Source organism: Lithobates pipiens, unplaced genomic scaffold (assembly GCF_037356315.1).
Source record: "Lithobates pipiens isolate NorthernLeopardFrog02 unplaced genomic scaffold, aLitPip1_a1.2 Scaffold_25, whole genome shotgun sequence".
Classification (NCBI taxonomy): domain Eukaryota; kingdom Metazoa; phylum Chordata; class Amphibia; order Anura; family Ranidae; genus Lithobates; species Lithobates pipiens.
Window position 1 is genome coordinate 145,360,369 of NW_027507787.1, and position 20,638 is coordinate 145,381,006.

Sequence of the window (20,638 nt, forward strand, 5' to 3'; positions counted from 1 at the left end):
CTCAGCAAGGGTTTTCATTATATAGCTTCAATGTATTTAACTAAACATTTTTCCAAATCCAGTATTATAGCAGAACTTCAACAAAACTTAAACCTCTTTAGTTTCTTCTATTCCCGGAATCCAAGTGGACCCAAGGGACTTAGCACAGAACATTTTACCCAAACACATATTCTGACTCAGAAGTCTCCCAACTTTGCAAATATGTCTGATCATCAGCAACAAACAAAACATTGATGTATAAACAACATTTCATCATCAACACTCTATGACTGACACCCTGGTAATTCAGAAGTTAGATATCCAGAATAGTCATTCTGATTGCTTATTTCAAATAAATCCTTCCCATCACATTTTAGTACCCCATGGACTCAATATACGCAGCAATGTATCTTGATTACAGTAATTTAATTTCTTCAAACATTATTTCAAATTTTCACCCTTCCTTTACCAAAATCCCTTTATCAATTCTTTTAATTTAATTTAACCCCAAACTTTTAGGGAAAGTATAACATGGGCCTAAACACAATATAAGACACCTTGTTGTGCACATTCCAGACACACATACAACAACTCTATCTCATCCCACATTCATCTGGCCATTCCATTCATAACACCTTCAAACCTTAATATTTTTCTCTCTAGTGTCCAGAATTACACAACACAGTTACTTCTCTTTTTCTTTACTAACCACAATTCCTCTGGCGTAGCGCCTGGAATATACAACTTCCCTTTTATTTACATTCGAATTCTGGGCTCTTAATTATAATATTCTCAACCCTGTCAAAATCAATACTTCTAAAAAATCATTGTTAATACAGCTTAAACACCATCAAAACAACCTGCACGAATATAGCACATCTGCTGTTATCAGAAAAAAACACACTTCAACTCTAATAATGTAAGGATAGGCAACCACACCCAAAATAGTCTTAAAATCAGACTCTAAAAATTTGCATCTGATCAGATTACTTAAAAAAAACATTTGGTAATTTTATCAGTGACATGTCACATTCCCCTTTTAATTGTACCAATTTACTATGGAGTAAATATTGGCTTAGTATATGCCCAACACATTTCATGAATAGACTGACACTAGTTGCAACATTTTAACAATAAACATGTATCTTTTATAGATAACTTTTCTGAATCAGATCCTTCTTTAACATTAATTTTCCACTTCAGCAAGTCCCTGACTCGCTGACTATGGAATACAAATATAAAAATATACTCCCCACAAAACCTGTGGTGAAAATATAGTTGAAGTTTGTTCCCCTCTTCCACCTGAAACAAAATACAGATGAGTACCCTACTCTGTCCCTTTCACCTGCCCACTTTAGCAACGCTCTCTGTCTTGGCAGGATCATAGGACATATATCAACTACCCAACCATCTATCTGAATTCAGAAAGCAAAAACAATCTTATACTCTAAATTGAAATTCCAAGACAAGACAAAAATTCACATACACATAAAATTACCGTATATACTCGAGTATAAGCCGAGATTTTCAGCCTCTTTTTTGAGGCTGAAAGTGCCCCCCTCGGCTTATACTCGAGTCATCGCTGTCTGCCCGCTCGATCAGCGTGTCGAGCAGACAGACAGCGGCCATTCTATAATTCAAAAGCCGCGCCTCCGGCGCCGCCTTCGCCTGTGATAGGCGGAACACTGAATTTCCCAGCAGCCTGTGTTCCGCCTATCACGGACATCGTATCATCCTCGTACTACGGACGAGGATGATACGATGTCCGTGATAGGCGGAACACAGGCTGCTGGGAAATTCAGTGTTCCGCCTATCACAGGCGAAGGCGGAGGCGCGGCTTTTGAATTTTACAATGGCCGCCGAGGCGCAGACGAAGAGGGCACGGGACGGAGGCAAGGGAAGGCACGGCCCGGGACGGGACGGGACGGGACGGGACGGAGGCAAGGCAAGGCACGACACGGGACGGAGGCAAGGCACGGCACGGCACGGGACGGAGGCAAGGCACGGGACGGAGGCTCGGGACAAAGGCTCGGGACACAGGTAGGCTGGACACACACACACACACACACACACACACACACACACACGGAGACACACACAGGGATGGATGGATGGATGGAGACACACACACACAGGGATGGATGGATGGATGGATGGAGACACACACACACAGGGATGGATGGATGGATGGATGGAGACACACACACACAGGGATGGATGGATGGATGGACACACACACACACAGGGATGGACGGACACACAGGGATGGACGGACACACAGGGATGGACGGACACACAGGGATGGACGGACACACAGGGATGAACGGACACACAGGGATGGACGGACACACAGGGATGGACGGACACACACACAGGGATGGACAGGCATGTCTCACCCTCGGCTTATACACGAGTCAATAAGTTTGCCAGTTTTTTTGGGGGTAAATTGGGGGCCTCGGCTTATATTCGGGTCGGCCTATACTCGAGTATATACGGTAAGCATTTCTCTCCATTAACCAGTTCCCTCTACCCATGTGTCCGTCTTATAAAACTGCGAACAGGGCACAGGGCGAACTGTGACCCAAGGACTGCCACTAACCACAGTCCACAAACAGTCCATGAAGCAGAGACATTCGTGGGAGAAGTGTTTAACCACTTGTCGCCCGCCCTATTACAAATTGACGGCGGCAAAGTGGTTTCATAATCCTAACCGGACGTCATATGACGTGATTAGGATTATGAGCCGCTGCGCACCCCCGGGGGCGCGCATCGCGGCGATCGTTGTTGCGGGGTGTCAGTCTGACACCTGGCAACTACGATCTCGGTAAAGAGTCTCCGACGGAGACTCTTTACCATGTGATCAGCCGTGTCCAATCACGGCTGATCACAGTGTAAATGGGAAGAGCCGGTGATCGGCTTTCCCTCACTCGCGTCTGTCAGACGCGAGTAGAGGAGAGCCGATCGGCTGCTCCTCTGACAGGGGGGGTCTGTGCTGATCGATTATCAGCACAGCCCCCCCGAGGATGCCCACACTGGACCACCAGGGACACCACTAGACCACCAGGGAAAAGGTAATAAAAATCCATAATCCTCCCTAGACCACCAGGGTGCCAGTCAGCACAATGGGTGCCAATCAGTGCCCATAATGGATGCCAATCAGTGGCCACAATGGGCATCACTGATTGGCATGCATTATTGTTTGGCACTGATTGGCATCCATTACTATAACACCGATGCCGCCTATGAGTGCCCACCTGTGCCGCCTATGAGTGCCCACCTGTGCCGCCTGAGTGCCCACCTGTGCCGCCTATGAGTGCCCACCTGTGCCGCCTATCCATGCCCACCTGTGCCGCCTATCCATGCCCACCTGTGCCGCCTATCCATGCCCACCTGTGCCGCCTATCCATGCCCATCTGTGCCGCCTATCCATGCCCATCCGTGCCGCCCATCTGTGCCAATTTGTGCCACCTATCAGTGTCCGTCCGTGTCGCCCATCCGTGTCGCCCATCCGTGTCGCCCATCAGTGCCGCCTATCAGTGCCACTTCATTGGTGCCACATTGGTGCCCATTAGTGCCACCTTATCAGTGCCCATCAGTGTAGCCCCATCAGTGCCCATCAGTGAAGGAGAAAACATACTTATTTACAAAGTTTTGAAACTGAAACAAAAAAAAACATTTTTTTTTCCAAAATTTTCGGTATTTTTTTATTTGTAGCGCAAAAAATAAAAACCGTAGAGGTGATCAAATACCACCAAAAGAAAGCTCTATTTGTGGGAAAAAAATGATAAAAATTTCATTTGGGTACAGTGTAGCATGACCGCGCAATTGTCATTCAAAGTGCGACAGCGCTGAAAGCTCAAAATTGGTCTGGGCAGGAAGGTGTTTAAGTGCCCTGTATTGAAGTGGTTAAACATGTTCTCCCTCCGACAGAAACAGTCAGTCCATAAAACTGCGACCCTTTTGCCTCACCAGAGATCCATGTCAGAATTCACACCCCCAAACCCACCAGCTCAGAGGTGGAGAATCAGAGAGCGATGAGAGAATCTGGGGGAATCCGAGGGGGGAAGCAGGAAGATTCATATTCTCCCTCTACCTAACTCAGACCCCCCAAAACAGTAACCATGTCCCCCTGTCAGTGCATCCAGCAGCAATTTAATCACTGCCCAATAAACCAACATCTTGATGTCTCTATGAATCTCTGGTACCGTAATCCCGCAAAAGTCTCACGAGACCCCAGCACCAGGGCTGCTCATTTCATGAGGTGGGGTGCTTTCAACAAGGTCTCTAGCCTCCCCACCAGCTCTCTCTCTTTTTACCCTTGGTTGAACCTTTTCCCGTGCCCGTTGCCAAACAGGGATCTGCACTGATCTGCACATCCCACCAACCCACCTGTACCAACTCATTATAACTTTAGCAAACAACAATAAACAAATAATCAACGAACAGACACACAAATAAACAAACAAGGTAAGTCTACACTAAAACATCCCCTGTTTAACAACAACTTTTATCTGATAATCCAAATAAAACTAGCTGTGACACTTTAAAAATCCTTATTTTAAACAAAACTCTCTCTGTGTTAATTTCCTTACCTGCCCAAAACCTCCCATCCCGGCTGTCCTTTAAAATCATTTCCTCAACGCAAATAGAATGTCCCTTTTAACTCTCAAAACAAGCTCTGCTAACTTCCCATTTTTAAATGTAACTTTCCTTCACTTTTTTTTCTTCCTCCTATGTCAGTTCTAAAATGGCTTTGAAACCCGGCTTGTATATAAAAAGAACAATGCATTGAAAAACCTTGCAAAATGCACACCTTCCTTTAATAAGTAACTCAAATCTCTCCTTTACCTTCTAACTTCACTTACTTTACCCTCAACAATTGTAGGATATTCTTAATTAACATCTTACTTACTTAAATCTCATCACTCCTGGGCATTCTTCCAAAATACCCACCTGTCAAAATCAACCCCCTTCCACCTAACACATACATTTTACAACCTGCAAAAAATACCATTCCGATACCCTTCCAAGAGTTACCAAAACACATGTTAAACATATGCAAACAAATTATGCACTTCTCAAGCAGAGAAATTTAACAAGGGAAATTTGCTTCACTCTAATCTAATTTTCCCCTTTTGGGACATCATATAACAATGAAAACAGGGGCTGCCTTACCTTCCATACAGCTCTGTATCCCACACAACACATATCTTATTACTTTAATGCAAATGCGATAGACAAGAAAAGCCAGATAGAGCAAAAGTTTGTAGCAGTTTTGTGGGTTCCGGTAGTAATTGGTAATTGCCCCATTACCCCTTTTTCCCCTTCTCCTTCCCTAAAGGAGCCTAATATTAGGTTTTTAAACAGAGTCCCACCAAGGACATAGGCTTCTCATAAGCCACTTCTTAACAGCCTGGTCCGTCTCACAATTCTCTTAACTAAAATTTATCTGGCCAGGGTTGTGTTTGTCAAAGCTTCAACGTTTGACCACACCCTGCCAAGTCCTAAATTCCTAAATTCCAAAATCTCAGCGAGTGCCTCCATTCTGTTGTGATTAAAATGGTATTTCTATATACCTAACAAAAACCAGCTAGGTGTAACTAATGCAATTACAATACTCACAAAACCCTTTAACTAATGCTGCAGCATTAGGAGACAACAAGGAAAAAGCCCAGCCGATGTTACAGTTTCAGCAGTTGTCTAATTTATTGTGGGAGGGGCTGCACTTTATATGCACCCTTATTAGCCAATTATTGCATAGAACATGGGTGTGGTTAATACATAGGCGTACATTACACACCATCATTACATATCATTACATATCATTACTCATGTCATCTGCTTCTGAATCACAGCCATGGGATATGTGGCCTAGACATATTGTGACACAATCTCTTTATTTAGACAGCATAGAACTGCCTATGCAAGCTATATTTCCTTATGTGCATGTTTACAGAAAAACTGCCACAGTCTGCAGATACAGAACCTAAGCCAGCCAGTAAAGTTAACCCAAGTTAATCCTATATGAACTTACAAAGATGGAGTCACTCTGGTTCAGCCATATTAATACAACAGGTATTTGGATAATAATGGCCGTGGTTGTTTATTACTGGTTTCAAAATATTGTACATAACTCATCAAAACTCATCCAATAAACTTAAAGCTAGACCAGTCACTACGGCTCAGGCAGCAACACAAAATACCCAAAACTTGAAACACTATAAGTAAAAAGCCATAACTTATCCCCCTTTGCTGTTACAATTTCTGTATATAAATTTTATTTATTCATTTGTTTACCAAACTCAATACTTAACCTCTTTTTTTTTTTTTGCAAAGGTGACTTACCACATAACAACAACCACAACAAAATAAATTAACATAACCAATACCATACAAAATTAAAATACATTTAAATGCAAGTTTTTTATTTTTTAGGGAGGGAGGGGAGAGAACACCACAGCTCTTCTTCTGAGGTGAATGAGCCCCCTCAGCGGAACTCCCTTTATATAGCCCCACAAACCCCAAGAAAACTGGTTTAAACCAGTTCTTCCTGGGCTTTTTCACATGTCATAAAGAGGGGTCACCTGTACCCCTCCTCAAAAACATGTGACCAACAGCTGTTTCCCCGCTGGCCACAGGCTCTGCGGGGGAACTTGAAACAGCTGATCCAGCCGCTCTCCCATGAAGAAAAGGGGGGGCAAGAAATTGCCCTCTCCCTTTTCCTGTCATGGGACAGCAGGCTGGAATTTTATTCAATAACTTGAAATAAGACAAGCAGACAGGTATTTGGATAATAATGGCCGCGGTTGTTTATTACTGGTTTCAAAATATTGTACATAACTCATCAAAACTCATCCAATAAACTTAAAGCTAGTCCAGTCACTACAGCTCAGGCAGCAACAAAAAAATACCCAAAAGGGCAGGAGGACCTAAGGCCAACTGCCCACAGAACCCCAACCCGCGGCCATCTTAACACAATAACTTAAATCTACATTGAAAATATCCAAGCCAATATCAGACAGATGGATGCCATCCTGCCTGAAAAGGACGGGGATACCCCCTTCCAGCTCCGTGTGCCTAAAGGATAGCATTCCCAATCTTGAAAGCAACTTGGATACTGCCCTACTCATTCTCCTCCTGATTTTCTCAAAAGGACGTACAGAAGTATAGGAAAGCCAACCTATCCTCTGCACAATTTCTGAAAAAAACACTACTGAATTGGGAAATGATAACTGTATTTTCTGTAGATCATTCCTAATCTGAAAAATAAGGTCCACAGTTTTACGGTAACCACTAACCAATATCATTACCACCTAGATGAATAATAAAGATATCCGGAGAGGGAAAATTGTGAAATAAAAGAATTTAGGTCTGACCATAACATTCCCCTCTTTCCACACCAAACAAATCTTAAATTTAGAAGCATCCAATCCTAAATTGCTAGTATAAACTCATTGCTGAGCTCTCAAATTCGCCCAATAGATGAAGGAGTGTCCAATCATCCACACAATGCGAGTGTTATCTGAAATAAATCATAGTATTGCGTTAGGATGAATATAAAGCAAATACCTATCCGACTTCCATCTACCAATCTGTTTAATAGATCTAACATCAAAACCCAATCTAGCGGCCTCTGTTGCTGCTCCAATCCGAAAAGAATGCGACGATAAATGTTCCTGATCTAAATTTAGGGCCTTCAAACATCTCCTGAAAACACATAAGAACTGGTATTTAGTAAGGGGTAACCCTGATTCATGAATGAAAAACTTAGAAAACCCCAAAGGCCTAATTGAAGAATATTGACGTATCAGAGCCACCGGGCAAATGCTAGTACTCATACACATATCTAATGTTAACCAATTACCTTTACCTACCTGATCCGTTTTGGATCTGCTAATTAAAATTTTAAATGAACTTTCAAAAATAACTTCAGACATGTGTATTTGAACCAGCTCAGATACCCCTAAGCGCCGCAAAAAACATAACTGAAAAAAACGCCCGAAAAAGAACCGATTCAAAAGGAAAAAAACGAATTTTATCCGTCACGGAGCAAAGCTCACCCAGTACTAGAGGAGTGATGGGCTTCCTTGAATCAGGCATAAAAATTATTCCTTTTGTAACCTTTTAAAGCTTGTTTTATAGAAAAATACTGCATGCAAGACGGCATGTTATTTAATTTCAAGAAAAAATAAATTCCCGACAGGGTTTTATGTATGTACGACCAAGAATAATTCTGCTCAAACAAAGAACCAAGAAACTTCAATAACAGCAATTCAGACACGGAACCCAACGGTTCACCTAATATGTTTAAAAATTCTTGATACATAAACCAAGCAGACTGATATCCTGCCCAAGAAGAAGGTGCCAAAGAATTGATAATATTCAAAATTTGAAAAAAAAAAAAAAACAGATTGTAGCTGTCGTGAAGAAAAGCAGAACCAAGAAACTTTAATAACAGTAAGGCCGCGTACACACGCGGGGACTGTTCGCTGAAACTGTCCGCTGAAACCAAGTTTCAGCGGACAGTCCGCTCGTGTGTGGGCTTTCAGCGGACAGTTTCAGCGAACAGTCCGCTGAACAAGGTTTTTCGGAAATTCCGAAAAACTGTCCGCTGAAACCTTGTTTCAGCGGACAGTCCCCGCGTGTGTAGGCTTGTTCGTCAAACAAAGTTGCGCGCATGCTCAGAAAGGATTTTCACGCCGAAAGTTATAATGCAGTGTATAGGACGTCGTATTTTTCGTCCCGTCGTACGTGCCGTTCACGTCATCGCGCACGGTTTCAGCAAACTGTTCGTCCGTCGTGTGTGGCCATGTCCGTCCATGCTTATTTTGAGCGGACTGTTTGCCGAAACTGTTTGACGGACAAAGTTGGGCGAACAGTCCCCGCGTGTGTACGCGGCCTTACAAACTTAAAGCTAGCCCAGCCACCACGACTCAGGCAGCAACAACAAAATAAACTTAAACCTAGCCCAACCACCATGGTTCAGGCAGCAACAACAACTCAGACAAGGAACCCAACGGTTCACCTATCATACTCAAAATTATTATTATTTTTTTTTTTTTATATACAGAAATCAGGCAGAATTGATAATATAAATAGAAATAGGTCCAGGTCCCATAAATTGATTGGACAGAAGTGTCCCACACGATCCGCCTCCAGAAGTAGCTTGAAAAAACACTCCACCTGTGAAAGAGACAATTCATCCGCCAAATCATTGTCCTTACCTGGTACATGTAAAGCCTTTAACCAATATGTTCAAACATAAGCATTTAAAAATCAGGTATCTTATAAGGACAATGACTGGCGGAGACTTGGATGTTAGACAATTAATAGCGTACATTACTCCTTTATTATCTGTACATATCAAAATTATTTTATTTTGGAAGAAAGAACAAAGCTCAAATGCAACAATGATAGGAAATAATTCCAATAAGACTATGTTTTTAATGTAACCCTTTACTAATCAAAAGCCATGCCAACGTTCAGAGCACCAATGCTTCTGCCAAATTGCGGCAAAGCCATGCGACCCTGCTTCATTAGTGAAGAGAAGGAAATCCGAATCTAGAATGAAATCCCCCTGCCATAAGGCCCTACCATTGTTAAATGTGAAAGAAATTGCAACCAAACCAGCAAATACTCCTTCACATCACTGGATAATCACACATGATAAAAGGGGGACTCTAAACCATATATAGCGAGGTAAAGCCTCCTGGAAAATATTCTGCCTTCAAGCAAGCTTTTTTTTTTTTTTTTGATTAACTTGAACAATAAAGAGCCTATCTTCTCAATTTTTTCTTCTGGTAACCTAAACTCCATTAAGCAGTATCAATAATGATACCTAGAAATTCCAGACAAGTTGAAGGCCAAATAGTCCTCTCCTGAGCCAATGGGATACCAAAATGGTCGCAAACCTCAAAAATTTTCTGTAATAAATTAATACAAAGGAAAGAATCGGGAGGGCCTAAAAACAAAAATCATCTAGATAATGAATTAAAAATTGTGAACCGGAAATGGCAAAAACTACCCACTCTAAAATGAAGAAAAAGATTCAAAATAAAAGCAAGACAAGGAACAACCCATAGGTAAACATTCATCAAAATAAAAATCATCAGTAAAGAAAAAACCCAAGGGAATTAAAAGATAAAGGATTAATGGGAAGTAAGCAAAAAGCTGACTTGACATCCACCTTTGCTAAAATAGCTCCCTTCCCCAACATTATTAACTTTACTAGAGCATCTTCAAAAGAAGCATATGAAACTGATGACATACTCTTATCAATTGGTCATTAACCACTTGCTTACTGGGCACTTAAACCCCCCTCAGTCCCAGACCAATTTTCAGCTTTCAGCGCTGATGCACTTTGAATGACAATTGCGCGGGCATACAACACTGTACCCAAATGAAATTTTTATCATTTTTTTCCCACAAATAGAGCTTTCTTTTGGTGGTATTTAATTACAGTTGGGAGTTAAATTTTTTGCTAAACTAACAAAAAAAGATGCAAAAAAAAAAATCATGTTTAATAGTTTGTTATAAAATTTTGCAAACAGGTCATTTTTCTCCTTCATTGAAGTGCGCTGATGAGGCGGCACTCATAGGCTGCACTGGTGGGCACTGATAGGCATAGTTAAGGCGGTACTAATAGGCACAGATAAGGTGGCACCGATAGGCACAGATAAGGCAGTACTGATGGGCACAGATAAGGCGGCACTGATGGGCAAAGATGGGCACGGATGGGTGGCACGGATGGGTGGCACTAAGGGGCACTGATAGGTACCACTGATAGATGGGACTGATGGGCACTGATAGGTGGCACTGATAGGTGGCTCTGATAGGTGGCACTGCTGGGCACTGATGGGCACTGGTAGATGACACTGATGGGCAGGGATATGTGGCACTGGGGTGCAGCACCGTTGTTGAGGCAGATTGTGGGCACTGCTGGGTGGCACTGTGGGCACTTATGTTTTATTAAGGTGGCACTGGCAGGGCTGGCCGTGATCGGGACTGATGTCCCGATCACGGCCGCCGGTGATCGGCTCTTTTTTTAATAATAGCCGATTACCGGCTCCGTTGCATCACATGATCAGCTGTCATTGGCTGACAGCTGATCACGTGATAAGGGGTCGGGATCGACCCCTTGCTCGGATCACCGATCAGGCGAGTCTCATAGAGGGGGCGCGCAGGCCACTCGTGCACGGGACGACGTCAATAGAAGTAGTCCCGGCAAAGGAGGTGGTTAAGGGAATTGCCTTTGGGAAAAGATAAGTGATGAATTAATCTAAAAGAATTATTTATTTTTTTTTATTTTTTTTGGAACTACACCTATAGGAGAAATCCTGAAATTTGAAAACTGAGGGAAAGAAAAGGGGAATTTGAAAACGGAGGGAAAGAAAAGGGGCCCGCCACCCTTCCTTCTGAAATTTCAAAATTAACCTTATCTAAAACTACTTGAGGAAATTCAGATACGGATTTGAATTATTAAACTATGGTACAACCCTGACCTTGAAATATAGGCAATAAAAAAACCATCCCTAAAACCTACAATGAGAAGATGGACCTTCAACTTGTCTGGAAATGCCTGAAGCCATGGGAGCATGTTTGCTAATATCACTGGTGTGTGTGCTTTTTGAAAAATCTCCAGATTACAAATTTGTTGCTGTGTTTTTTTTTGTTTTTTTTTTAACTTCTGAAGAAATGCCTCATCAAAATTAAACCATGACACTTAATGTCTAAGTGTTGAAATAAACCCGTACTTTTTTCAGGTGATGTTTCACATAAAACACCCGCAAAAATACAAAACGCCTATAACCAGTTATTAAAATTTTTTGATACAGGTCTACGTCTGTCGTCATCCTCTTTTTTTTTTTTTTATAATAAAATCTTTAGCGGAAGGAAAAATGAAAGAATATCTAAAAATTCCCCCCCGCCATATTTTTTCCTTAACAACCTGACACAAATGAAATCCTAATGGAAAAATATCACAGGGAATGGACTCCTTTAAACAAATTTCAGGCAAGTTTTGTGATTTAGCTTTACTATAATACACATTGATATTTTGTTCTAAATGAATTGGCAAAGCTGGAGTGCCATTAGCAGAGACGCCACTAGGTGGCGACCAAACTCCCATAGCTGAAACGTCAGAGGCTAAAACATTACTTATAGATGGCTGACAAAACGATTTCTGAATAGCTAATTCTTTAGACATTTTAGATAATAGATCTACCACACCATTTAATAATTCATTAACAGAAGGTTCATACATACCTGCACTCCCTTGATGTAAAACAGGCCCACTATCAAGCCCTGCTTCAGTGAAAGGCAGCATGGTCAGTTGCCTAGGTGATGCCTGACTCTGTGGAGAGGGAGACCACTCCCTCAGAGAGGTTGCTCCGCCTTCCGTACTGCCTCCGGCCCCACCCACCGCTTCAGACGTGGATGCTCTTCCGCTCAGCTGGCCGCTTTGCCTGCCCGCTCCAAGTCTTCCCCCACCCGCCTGCCCTCTGATACGGTCCTGAGAAGGACCAGCTCTTTTCTGAATAGCAGGGAGTGGCGGGTAAGCGAATAGCTCCGGCGGGGGTTGCGCTTCCTTTTCACCGCCCCATCCGTCCGAACCGGGGGGCGGCGCTTCCTTGCTGACGCGCTGGCTCGTCCTCCACATCTTCGGGATCTGCTTCTTGCTGACGCAGCGACGGCTCCCGGGCTTCCACCGCTGACCGCTCTCCTCTTCTTTCCTCCACACCAGGACGGCTGACAAGCGGGGTAGCTCCCACCGGAGCCTTTTGACACGGCGTGCCGGTAGGTCTAGGCATTGGTGAATCCAGGCTTCCCTCCTCTCTCATCTTCCGGCCTCAGAAGAGACTGTTTGTTCAGGGCAGAACCCAGAGAGAACACAACAGCTCTTCTTCTGAGGCGGATGAGCCCCCTCAGCGGAACCCCCTTTATATAGCCCCACAAACCCCAAGAAAACTGGTTTAAACCAGTTCTTCCCGGGCTTTTTCACGTGTCATAAAGAGGGGTCACCTGTACCCCTCCTCAAAAACATGTGACCAACAGCTGTTTCCCCGCTGGCCACAGGCTCTGCGGGGGAACTTGAAACAGCTGATCCAGCCGCTCTCCCATGAGGAAAAGGGGGGGCAAGAAACTGCCCTCTCCCTTTTCCTGTCATTCTCTCACATTCTGCTATAATATGTCTGCATTCTCTGACCATCTCCTGTAGTATGTCTGCAGTCTCTGATCATCTCCAGTATTAAAGCGGGGTTCCACCCTAAAGTGGAACTTCCGCTCATCGGAACCCTCCCCCCCTCCGGTGTCACAGTTGCCACCTTTCAGGGGGGTGCAGATAAAGTCAGCAGCTGCAGTATTTGTAGCTGCTGGCTTTTAATAATTTTTTTTTCACAGTGAAATCCCTCTTTAAGTATGCAGTCTCTGATCATATCCAGTATTATGTCTGTAGTCTATGATCATCTCCTGTATTGTGTATGAAGTCTCCGATCATCTCCTGTATTATGTCTGCAGTCTGTGATCATCTCTTGTATTATATCTGCAGTTGCTGACCATATCCTGGAGTATGTCTGCAGTCTATGACATTGTTATGTATTATGGCTGCAGTCTCCTATCATCTCCTGTATTATAGCTGCAGTCCCTGGTCATCCCACGTATTATATTTGCATTCGATGACCATCTCCTGTACTATGTCTGCATTCTTTGATCATCTCCTGTATTATGTCTGCAGTCTCTGACCATCTCCTGTACAGTGCCTGTAGTCTCTGACATTCTTCTGTACTATGTCTGCAGTCTCCTATCATTTCTTGTATTATATCTGTAGTTTCTGACCATCTCCTGTAGTATATCTGCAGTCTCTGATCATCTCCTTTAGTATGTTTGCAGTCTCTGGCCATCTCCTGTAGTATCCAACCATCTCTTGTAATATGTATGCAGTGTTTGACCAACTCCTCTAATATGTTGACAGTCTTCTGTGTATATACCACCTACACCGAATAGTAGAGGTCAGTTGACAATAAGTGAGGCCAAGGTTCTCCATATCCACTATTGCTATAAGAGAGGTCTCGGCTTGTTCATGGATGGCGTGTAGACATTACTTGATCAGTGTATGTAAAGACAACTTTGTTTTTTTTGTCCATAATTCCCACACAAAAAGCTGAATTTCTATCTCTACCTTTCCAGATGTTGGGGAAGATTTGGCTGCTCGTGTTCATTATACAGTCAGTAAAGACAGGTGAGTGGTATGTTTGGATTTATATTTAAAGATCTGTGTAACCAGGGCAGAAATAGAAGTATCAAACTATTCTACTCTACTGAGAATCCAAACCACCTCTGTGTGTTCCGGCTGCTCCCTTTTTTCCGCAAGATGATCTATATGACCCGTGTAGACCAAATATCCCCTACTTTACCTAATGTCTGCCCAATCATACTCATACTCCGACCTATCCCCTACAGTTACTTAGAATTAATGGAGGCCACACAAAGAATGGAGTACAAATGGCCATAGCAGCCTCTTTATTAACAAATATTAACTTAACATGAACAATCAAACATTCCTTAGAACAGAAACATCAGAGAACAAACTATCAGTCACTAAGCCTGTTGTTTGATGGCACCCCAAAAATATAGTATGTTCCACGTCTGACCTTTTACCATGATAGGCCTCCAGCCGCCACACACCGGCTCGGAAACAACACACTACCTGCAGTGCAACCATTACCATATTCCAGCTAAACCTTCGTTAACTGGAATACACCAGAGGGACACATACCACTGATGAATCCAAAACCCTTACGTATCGTAGGTTTTCTTACCACCATCAAAGACCAACAACCACCAGCTGTCCAGCTGCCATGACATCCCATGTTCTTGCTGCAATAGGGAGGGTGGGAGCTGCTTCCTGCATCCGTTGACCTCCACTGGACGCCAGGGCTGCTCACCTCTTCTTAAATCACTTAAACCCCACCATGATATACCCCCAATCAGGTAATTCCTCCCAAATCCTTAACTCTTTGTCGTCTCCCTTTTCCACACTGTCATGCCTGCCCTGCGCTATGCTTACTTTCTTCCTCCTTGCTCTGGGCCTCACTTGAGAGATCCAGCTGTGATGGGGGCAGGTGAACGGAACTGGGAACTCAGTGCATAGATCCCACTACCAGAGTTCCTGAGAGATATAGGAAACTCCCCAGTAGTGCCAGGGCAAGGTCATTTAGTACCCAGGGTGACAATGCCAAATTGCCCCCCCCCCCCCAGAAGTTTGAGCATTATGTATGAGAAAACCCCTGCCCAAAAAAAAAAACAATTCAGCGAAAAACATCCCCCGCAGTACAAAATTTCACATTTCTGAAAATCCTTCCTGCAAGTGCAACTCTTGATCCCCATCCCTCCTCCCAGTTCAAATGCTCTCTTTCTTTCCAAATCCCCCCCTCCTAGCAGATACACCACCCCCCCCAAGAAAAGGGCAAAGCAGGCAGAAAGAGGGAAGGCAAGCAACGAGACCATATATAAGGTATCTCAGGTGGTGGTGGCTGGAATATGTAGTAATCCAACATGACCCGTGGATAATTGCAAGCTGAAGGTTCATTGCACATGAAGCAAGCGCCTTATATATATGTACTTGGATAATGTGCCTCGTGTTGTAAGCAAGGGGTTAATATCCTTGTTTTTACCAATTATCCCCTCCCTTTGTTCCTTTCCTCTTTAAATACACCTATGCTGGTGGCTCCTGCGACTGACAAAGTGCAGGCATGTAAAACATGTCAGCAAAGGTCACCAGGGCAACTGACTGAGCCTGCGTACCGCCCAATCAAGTTCCGGTGGTTGAGCTGTTGGTCTTCCGGGTCCCGCGGAGTCCCTTCCGACGTCCGGATGTATGGTCACTAAGGACGCTCTATAGCGTTGCCAAGGAGGTGTGGCAGCATAGGAGGCGATGATGTATTTTCCTACTCACAGCGGATATCTGACCGCCCATCAGATTAGCCGCTGCTCCAGCGTTACTCCTTGCCTTCACAGCTCACAGTGTATTGTATCAAGGCCCCTGCTTTCGGATTGAGATGAGCTAAGGTTACCAAGTCAGGTTAACTCCTGAATAGTGCTTGTGCATCCGTGAATATCAAACAAAGTTATAAAATGTGCATATACATAACTATCAAGTCCATATATTCAAAAAAAAGTCAGTTTAAAAAAAATAAAGTGACAGGTGCCTTCACGCATCAGTGCTCTCCTCCCCCATCAGATGTACCCTCACCTTAAGGGCTTCAGATTTAAGCCTGAAATTTCAGCTTGCGTTTAATAGCACAACACTATATAGTGTGCACACATAGGTGTGTGCATGAGTATTGTTTAGGAGGTGTATAAGTTTTGTATGTTTATGGATTTTGCACATATGTATTATATATTTGTAAAGATCATCAGAATTAGGAGATCGCAAGGAGTTTGCGATTAATAGCGCCACACTTTATACATGTGTACACACAGGTGTATAATACATTCAGGTTTCAGCCATTCACACTGTGGGGGAGGTGTGGCAAGTGTCAGCAGCTGAGATACATTTTAGCTTATAGTTTCAACACTAGCAGCACACAAGATCCCACCCATTTTAAGGCAGGTTAACCCCTTGCTTTCATCTTTAAAGGCGGTATTGCTACTATATTTTTGCTGCATTCCTGTGATGAGCTTTTCATTGAATCTGACTGCTTATTGTTTTTATATTAGACTGTATTGTTCCTGTGCATTGCATTATATGAAGTTAATTTTAAATACTAATTTATTTTTCGTCTGGTCCCATTGAGCGCTGTTATATGCATAAGACCTTAAAGCGGGAGTCCGCCTTTTTTTTTTTTTTAAAGCCAGCAGCTACAAATACTGCAGCTACTGACTTTTAAAATAATGACACTTACCCGCCCAGCGCGCCCGCGATGTCGGCACCCGAAGCCGATCTCTCGATCGTCTCTCGGGTGCTGCCGCCGCCATCTTGTGTATGGGAATCAGGAAGTGGAGCCTTTCGGCTTCATTTCCCAGTTCCCTACTGTGCATGCGTGAGTCGCGCTGCGCTATAAGGATGGTCCCCGCTGTCTCTGGGATCCGTGTGTTTCCCAGCAGGCAGCGGGGGACCTTTGGAAAGGGGCGTAGATTCTGCGGAAAGGGGCGTACCTTCTGCAGAATCTACGCCGGAAGTGGGTGCAGATACCTGTACTGTACAGGTATCTGCACCCCCCTCCCCCCTGAAAGGTGCCAATCGTGGCGCCGGAGGGGGGGGATATGGTTGCCACCTCATCCCTTTAAACCCGAACACATTAATTACACAGGTTCTGTGGCTGGTAAGGTGGTAATTAAACTCAATTAGTGCCTTACCTGCATTTAATTAGCCTGAGAACCTGTGTAATTCAAAGGTGTTCAGGTTTAAAGGGATGAGGTGGCAACTCTAGGGGGGGAGGGTTCCAATGAGCAGAATTTCCACTTTAGGGTGGACCTCCGCTTTAAGTGAACTTTCTTTCTCCAGAAATATACAGCTGCACTGGTTTCCGGATGATGTTTTGGATTTTAACTGAACAATGGATTTTTGATCTCTGTCTTTTAACGCTGGAGGTTTTTTGTGTTGATACGTTTAATCGAGCACCAGCACGTACCAGGAGCTCTTTACTGTATACCTCACCCAAACCCCCATCAACAGATACAATTAAATTTATCACTAAGCCCATCATCAACTACTCAGAATGATACTATCCAACCATTGGCATTTACTGATGGACCACTATGTCCTGAGCAGACATGTGAGATCTACTCCAGAACTGGTGTTCTGGAGAGCATCCTCGTTAAGAGACCGTCTGAATAATAGCCATTACCAACCATCCAAGCGATATGTCGCAGGACCTAGTGGAACCTTCCAATGTGGGGGTTGTCCCCACTGCCCCTGGATTCTCGAAGGGAGGAGGTTCCAGTTACCCAACGGTGAAACATTTTCACCTCATATCTTTTCCATTTGGGGCACTATGGGGGTGATTTACCTTATGCTGTGTAAGTGTAATGCCTTCTATGTAGGCCTAACAATACGGGAACTCCAACAGAATTGGAGACCACCTATACTATACTATACTATTCTTGCAATGGCGAACTTACCACCATAGGCCAACACATTGGACTGCACCACCGCTTTGATGCTATGGCTGTCAATTTTTTGGTTCCTGAAGTAGTCCAACAGAGCCCTGGAAGGGGTGATTGGGATAGGACAATTTGTGGATCGAACATCTCAATGCTACCACACCTCCAGGCCTCAATGAGATGATATCTTATAAACCGCTCTTGTAGGTTTTCATTTTTTTTCCCCCCTTCCTCCCTCTACTCCATCCCCTTCTTCCCCCTACCTTCCTATTCCCCTCCCTCGCCCTATCCTAGCCAAGTCACCCTTATGCCATGGGTTTCCTGTGTGTACCCCTGCCTAATTGCAGCAATTGCCCACTGGCCTACTGCACCTCAGGTTACCTGGCCATCCAGTTCCCTTGAACTAGGTCAGTAATAGTCAAATTTCCAAAATGTTTTGTTTACAAATAAAGTTCTGTATTATATGAAAGGTTGTTCCTATCTCAGCCCCTCTTTCCTGTGCTCGAGTTGGACTCTGGTGGTAAATGGAAAACTCTGACCGGTCAGGTAGTCAAGACACCATACACAGTGTGTGGATGATCAAGAATACAAAAGTTTATTCCGGCTTCACAGAATAATATGCAATAAACAAAAAAGGGGTCATATGGGGGAAGGCCCCATAAACAACCAATCACATTCAAGCTTTATGTTAATACAATATACAATTAATATTAACCTAAAAGATATTCATAGTAATTCTGCCTAGAGACAGACTCAACCTCACAATGTTTGACCTTATCACCTTGGCTTGAGACCAATGTTCTCAACACACAATATATGTTAACGTCCAGCAACTAAATGTCAACCGCAGACGCATCCTGCTTCACACTTAGCCTTAGCAATTCTGCTAGGAGCTAGTGTGAGATGAAAAACATCTTCTAAAACATTATCTTCTAAAACAGACCTAAGGGGTAACTTTACCTTTCTTTACAATTTCTAAAGAGTAACTCTACATTTCCTTACAATCCCTCCTTTGATCATGAGAGACCCTTGTCTCCCCTTGATCACTCAGCATGGATAAATATGGTCTGTTCCCATGAATGCAGCCCTGCCCTTAACTTTGACACTAACATCATCCCCCACCCTGCATGAAAAACTTATCCAACACCCAAAAATGGTACTGTTAGCTAAGGGGTCTCGTGGGAGGGGACAGGGGGTAATAGTGGCAGTCTCTTCTTGAACAGTTACTGGTGGGAGCTCCTTCATCCCTTTTTCTGATTCCTTCATCTGTGGGCTTTTCTTCAACCTTTGATGCATCGATCCATTGCGGGCTTTGATCCGTCAGCACCGCTGTCCTGGAGACGTTGAGGACTTCAAATGGGCTTTGGAAGACGGGGCCTGGTTGCTTGCGGGCTGCAAGTTCTTTGATCAACACTGGATGTGTTGGTTCTGTGGAAAGAGGAGGAAAAGTGACAGCAACCTTGTCATAAGTTTCAGCAAGGCTACTTACCAGGTATTTTACGTGCTCTTCCTGCAAGGAATATATATTCGAATCCTCACCTACCTTGGGGGCTCTTTGAGTGGGTTTTCCCTTGAGGATTTCAAAGGGGTAGAGTCCTGTCCTGGCATGGGGGGTGGTTTTTATCTGGAAGAGTACCCCTGGCAAGAAATGGAGCCAGTTTTTCATAGTACCCTGTGTGGCCTGTCTTAATTTGTCTTTAATGTTTCTGTTCATTCTTTCCACTAATCCTGCACTCTGGGGATGGTAGGGGATGTGCAGCTTCCATTGTATCCAAAGAACTTTCACTAAATTCTTGGGTGAGTTTTGCTGGGAAAGCAGGTCCCTGGTCAGAGTATATGGTAGCAGGTAAACCGAACCTACTAATCCAATGATTGATTAAACACCTAGTGGCTATCCCCGCGGTCTCCAAATTTGTCTACTATCACGCAAAGATATTTGATATTACCCATCTGTAAATCCTGTAATGGGCCCAAAGGTGCCGGCAAGCGTCAGTGAAGGCCATACTTCGGCCCTTGGACATTATTCTGGGCACAAGTTAGGCAGGAGTCAATTAGTTGTTCGATCAATAGGTGAGTGGTATTAGTGCAAAAATTCTGTTTATACATTTGCTGTAGGGTTTTTTTCCTATGTGTCCGGGGCCATGGAGATAAAATAAAATCAAAGGAGCTACTGTTTCAGGAATGCCTATAACTCCCTCCTTGTTTGACCATAAGCCATCCGTGTTGTGTGTCAAACCATGCAATTCCCAACAAGTAATGTCGGACAATTGGGCTTTCCTCTGAAGTAATGCAGTTAGGGCTGGAAAATCTGGAGAGGAAAAATCTGTAGAAAACAGTAGGTGGGTTGATTCTTTGACTGCCTCTTCAGCTGCAGTTTTGGCTGCCCTGTCTGCTAAGTTATTTCCCCTGGTAACCTCCGATTTGTCATAGGAATGACCCTTTACTTTTATGACATTAATTTTAGAGGGCAAGTGAAGTGCACATAATAAATTCTCCACCCAGGATTGATTTGAGATTTGCTTATTATCTGCAGTTTTGAAACTGCGGGACTGCCAGA

General features: G+C 43.7%; 1 protein-coding gene across 1 annotated transcript in view; it reads left to right on the top strand.

Annotated features, from left to right (window-relative positions):
• LOC143929785 (pancreatic lipase-related protein 2-like) overlaps positions 1–20,638 on the top strand; it is a 137,734-nt gene that overhangs the window by 13,320 nt on the left and 103,776 nt on the right. The window contains exon 4 of the mRNA XM_077453763.1: positions 14,164–14,215. Within this exon, the coding sequence (XP_077309889.1) occupies positions 14,164–14,215 (52 nt within the window). The remainder of the gene's footprint in view (positions 1–14,163; positions 14,216–20,638) is intronic.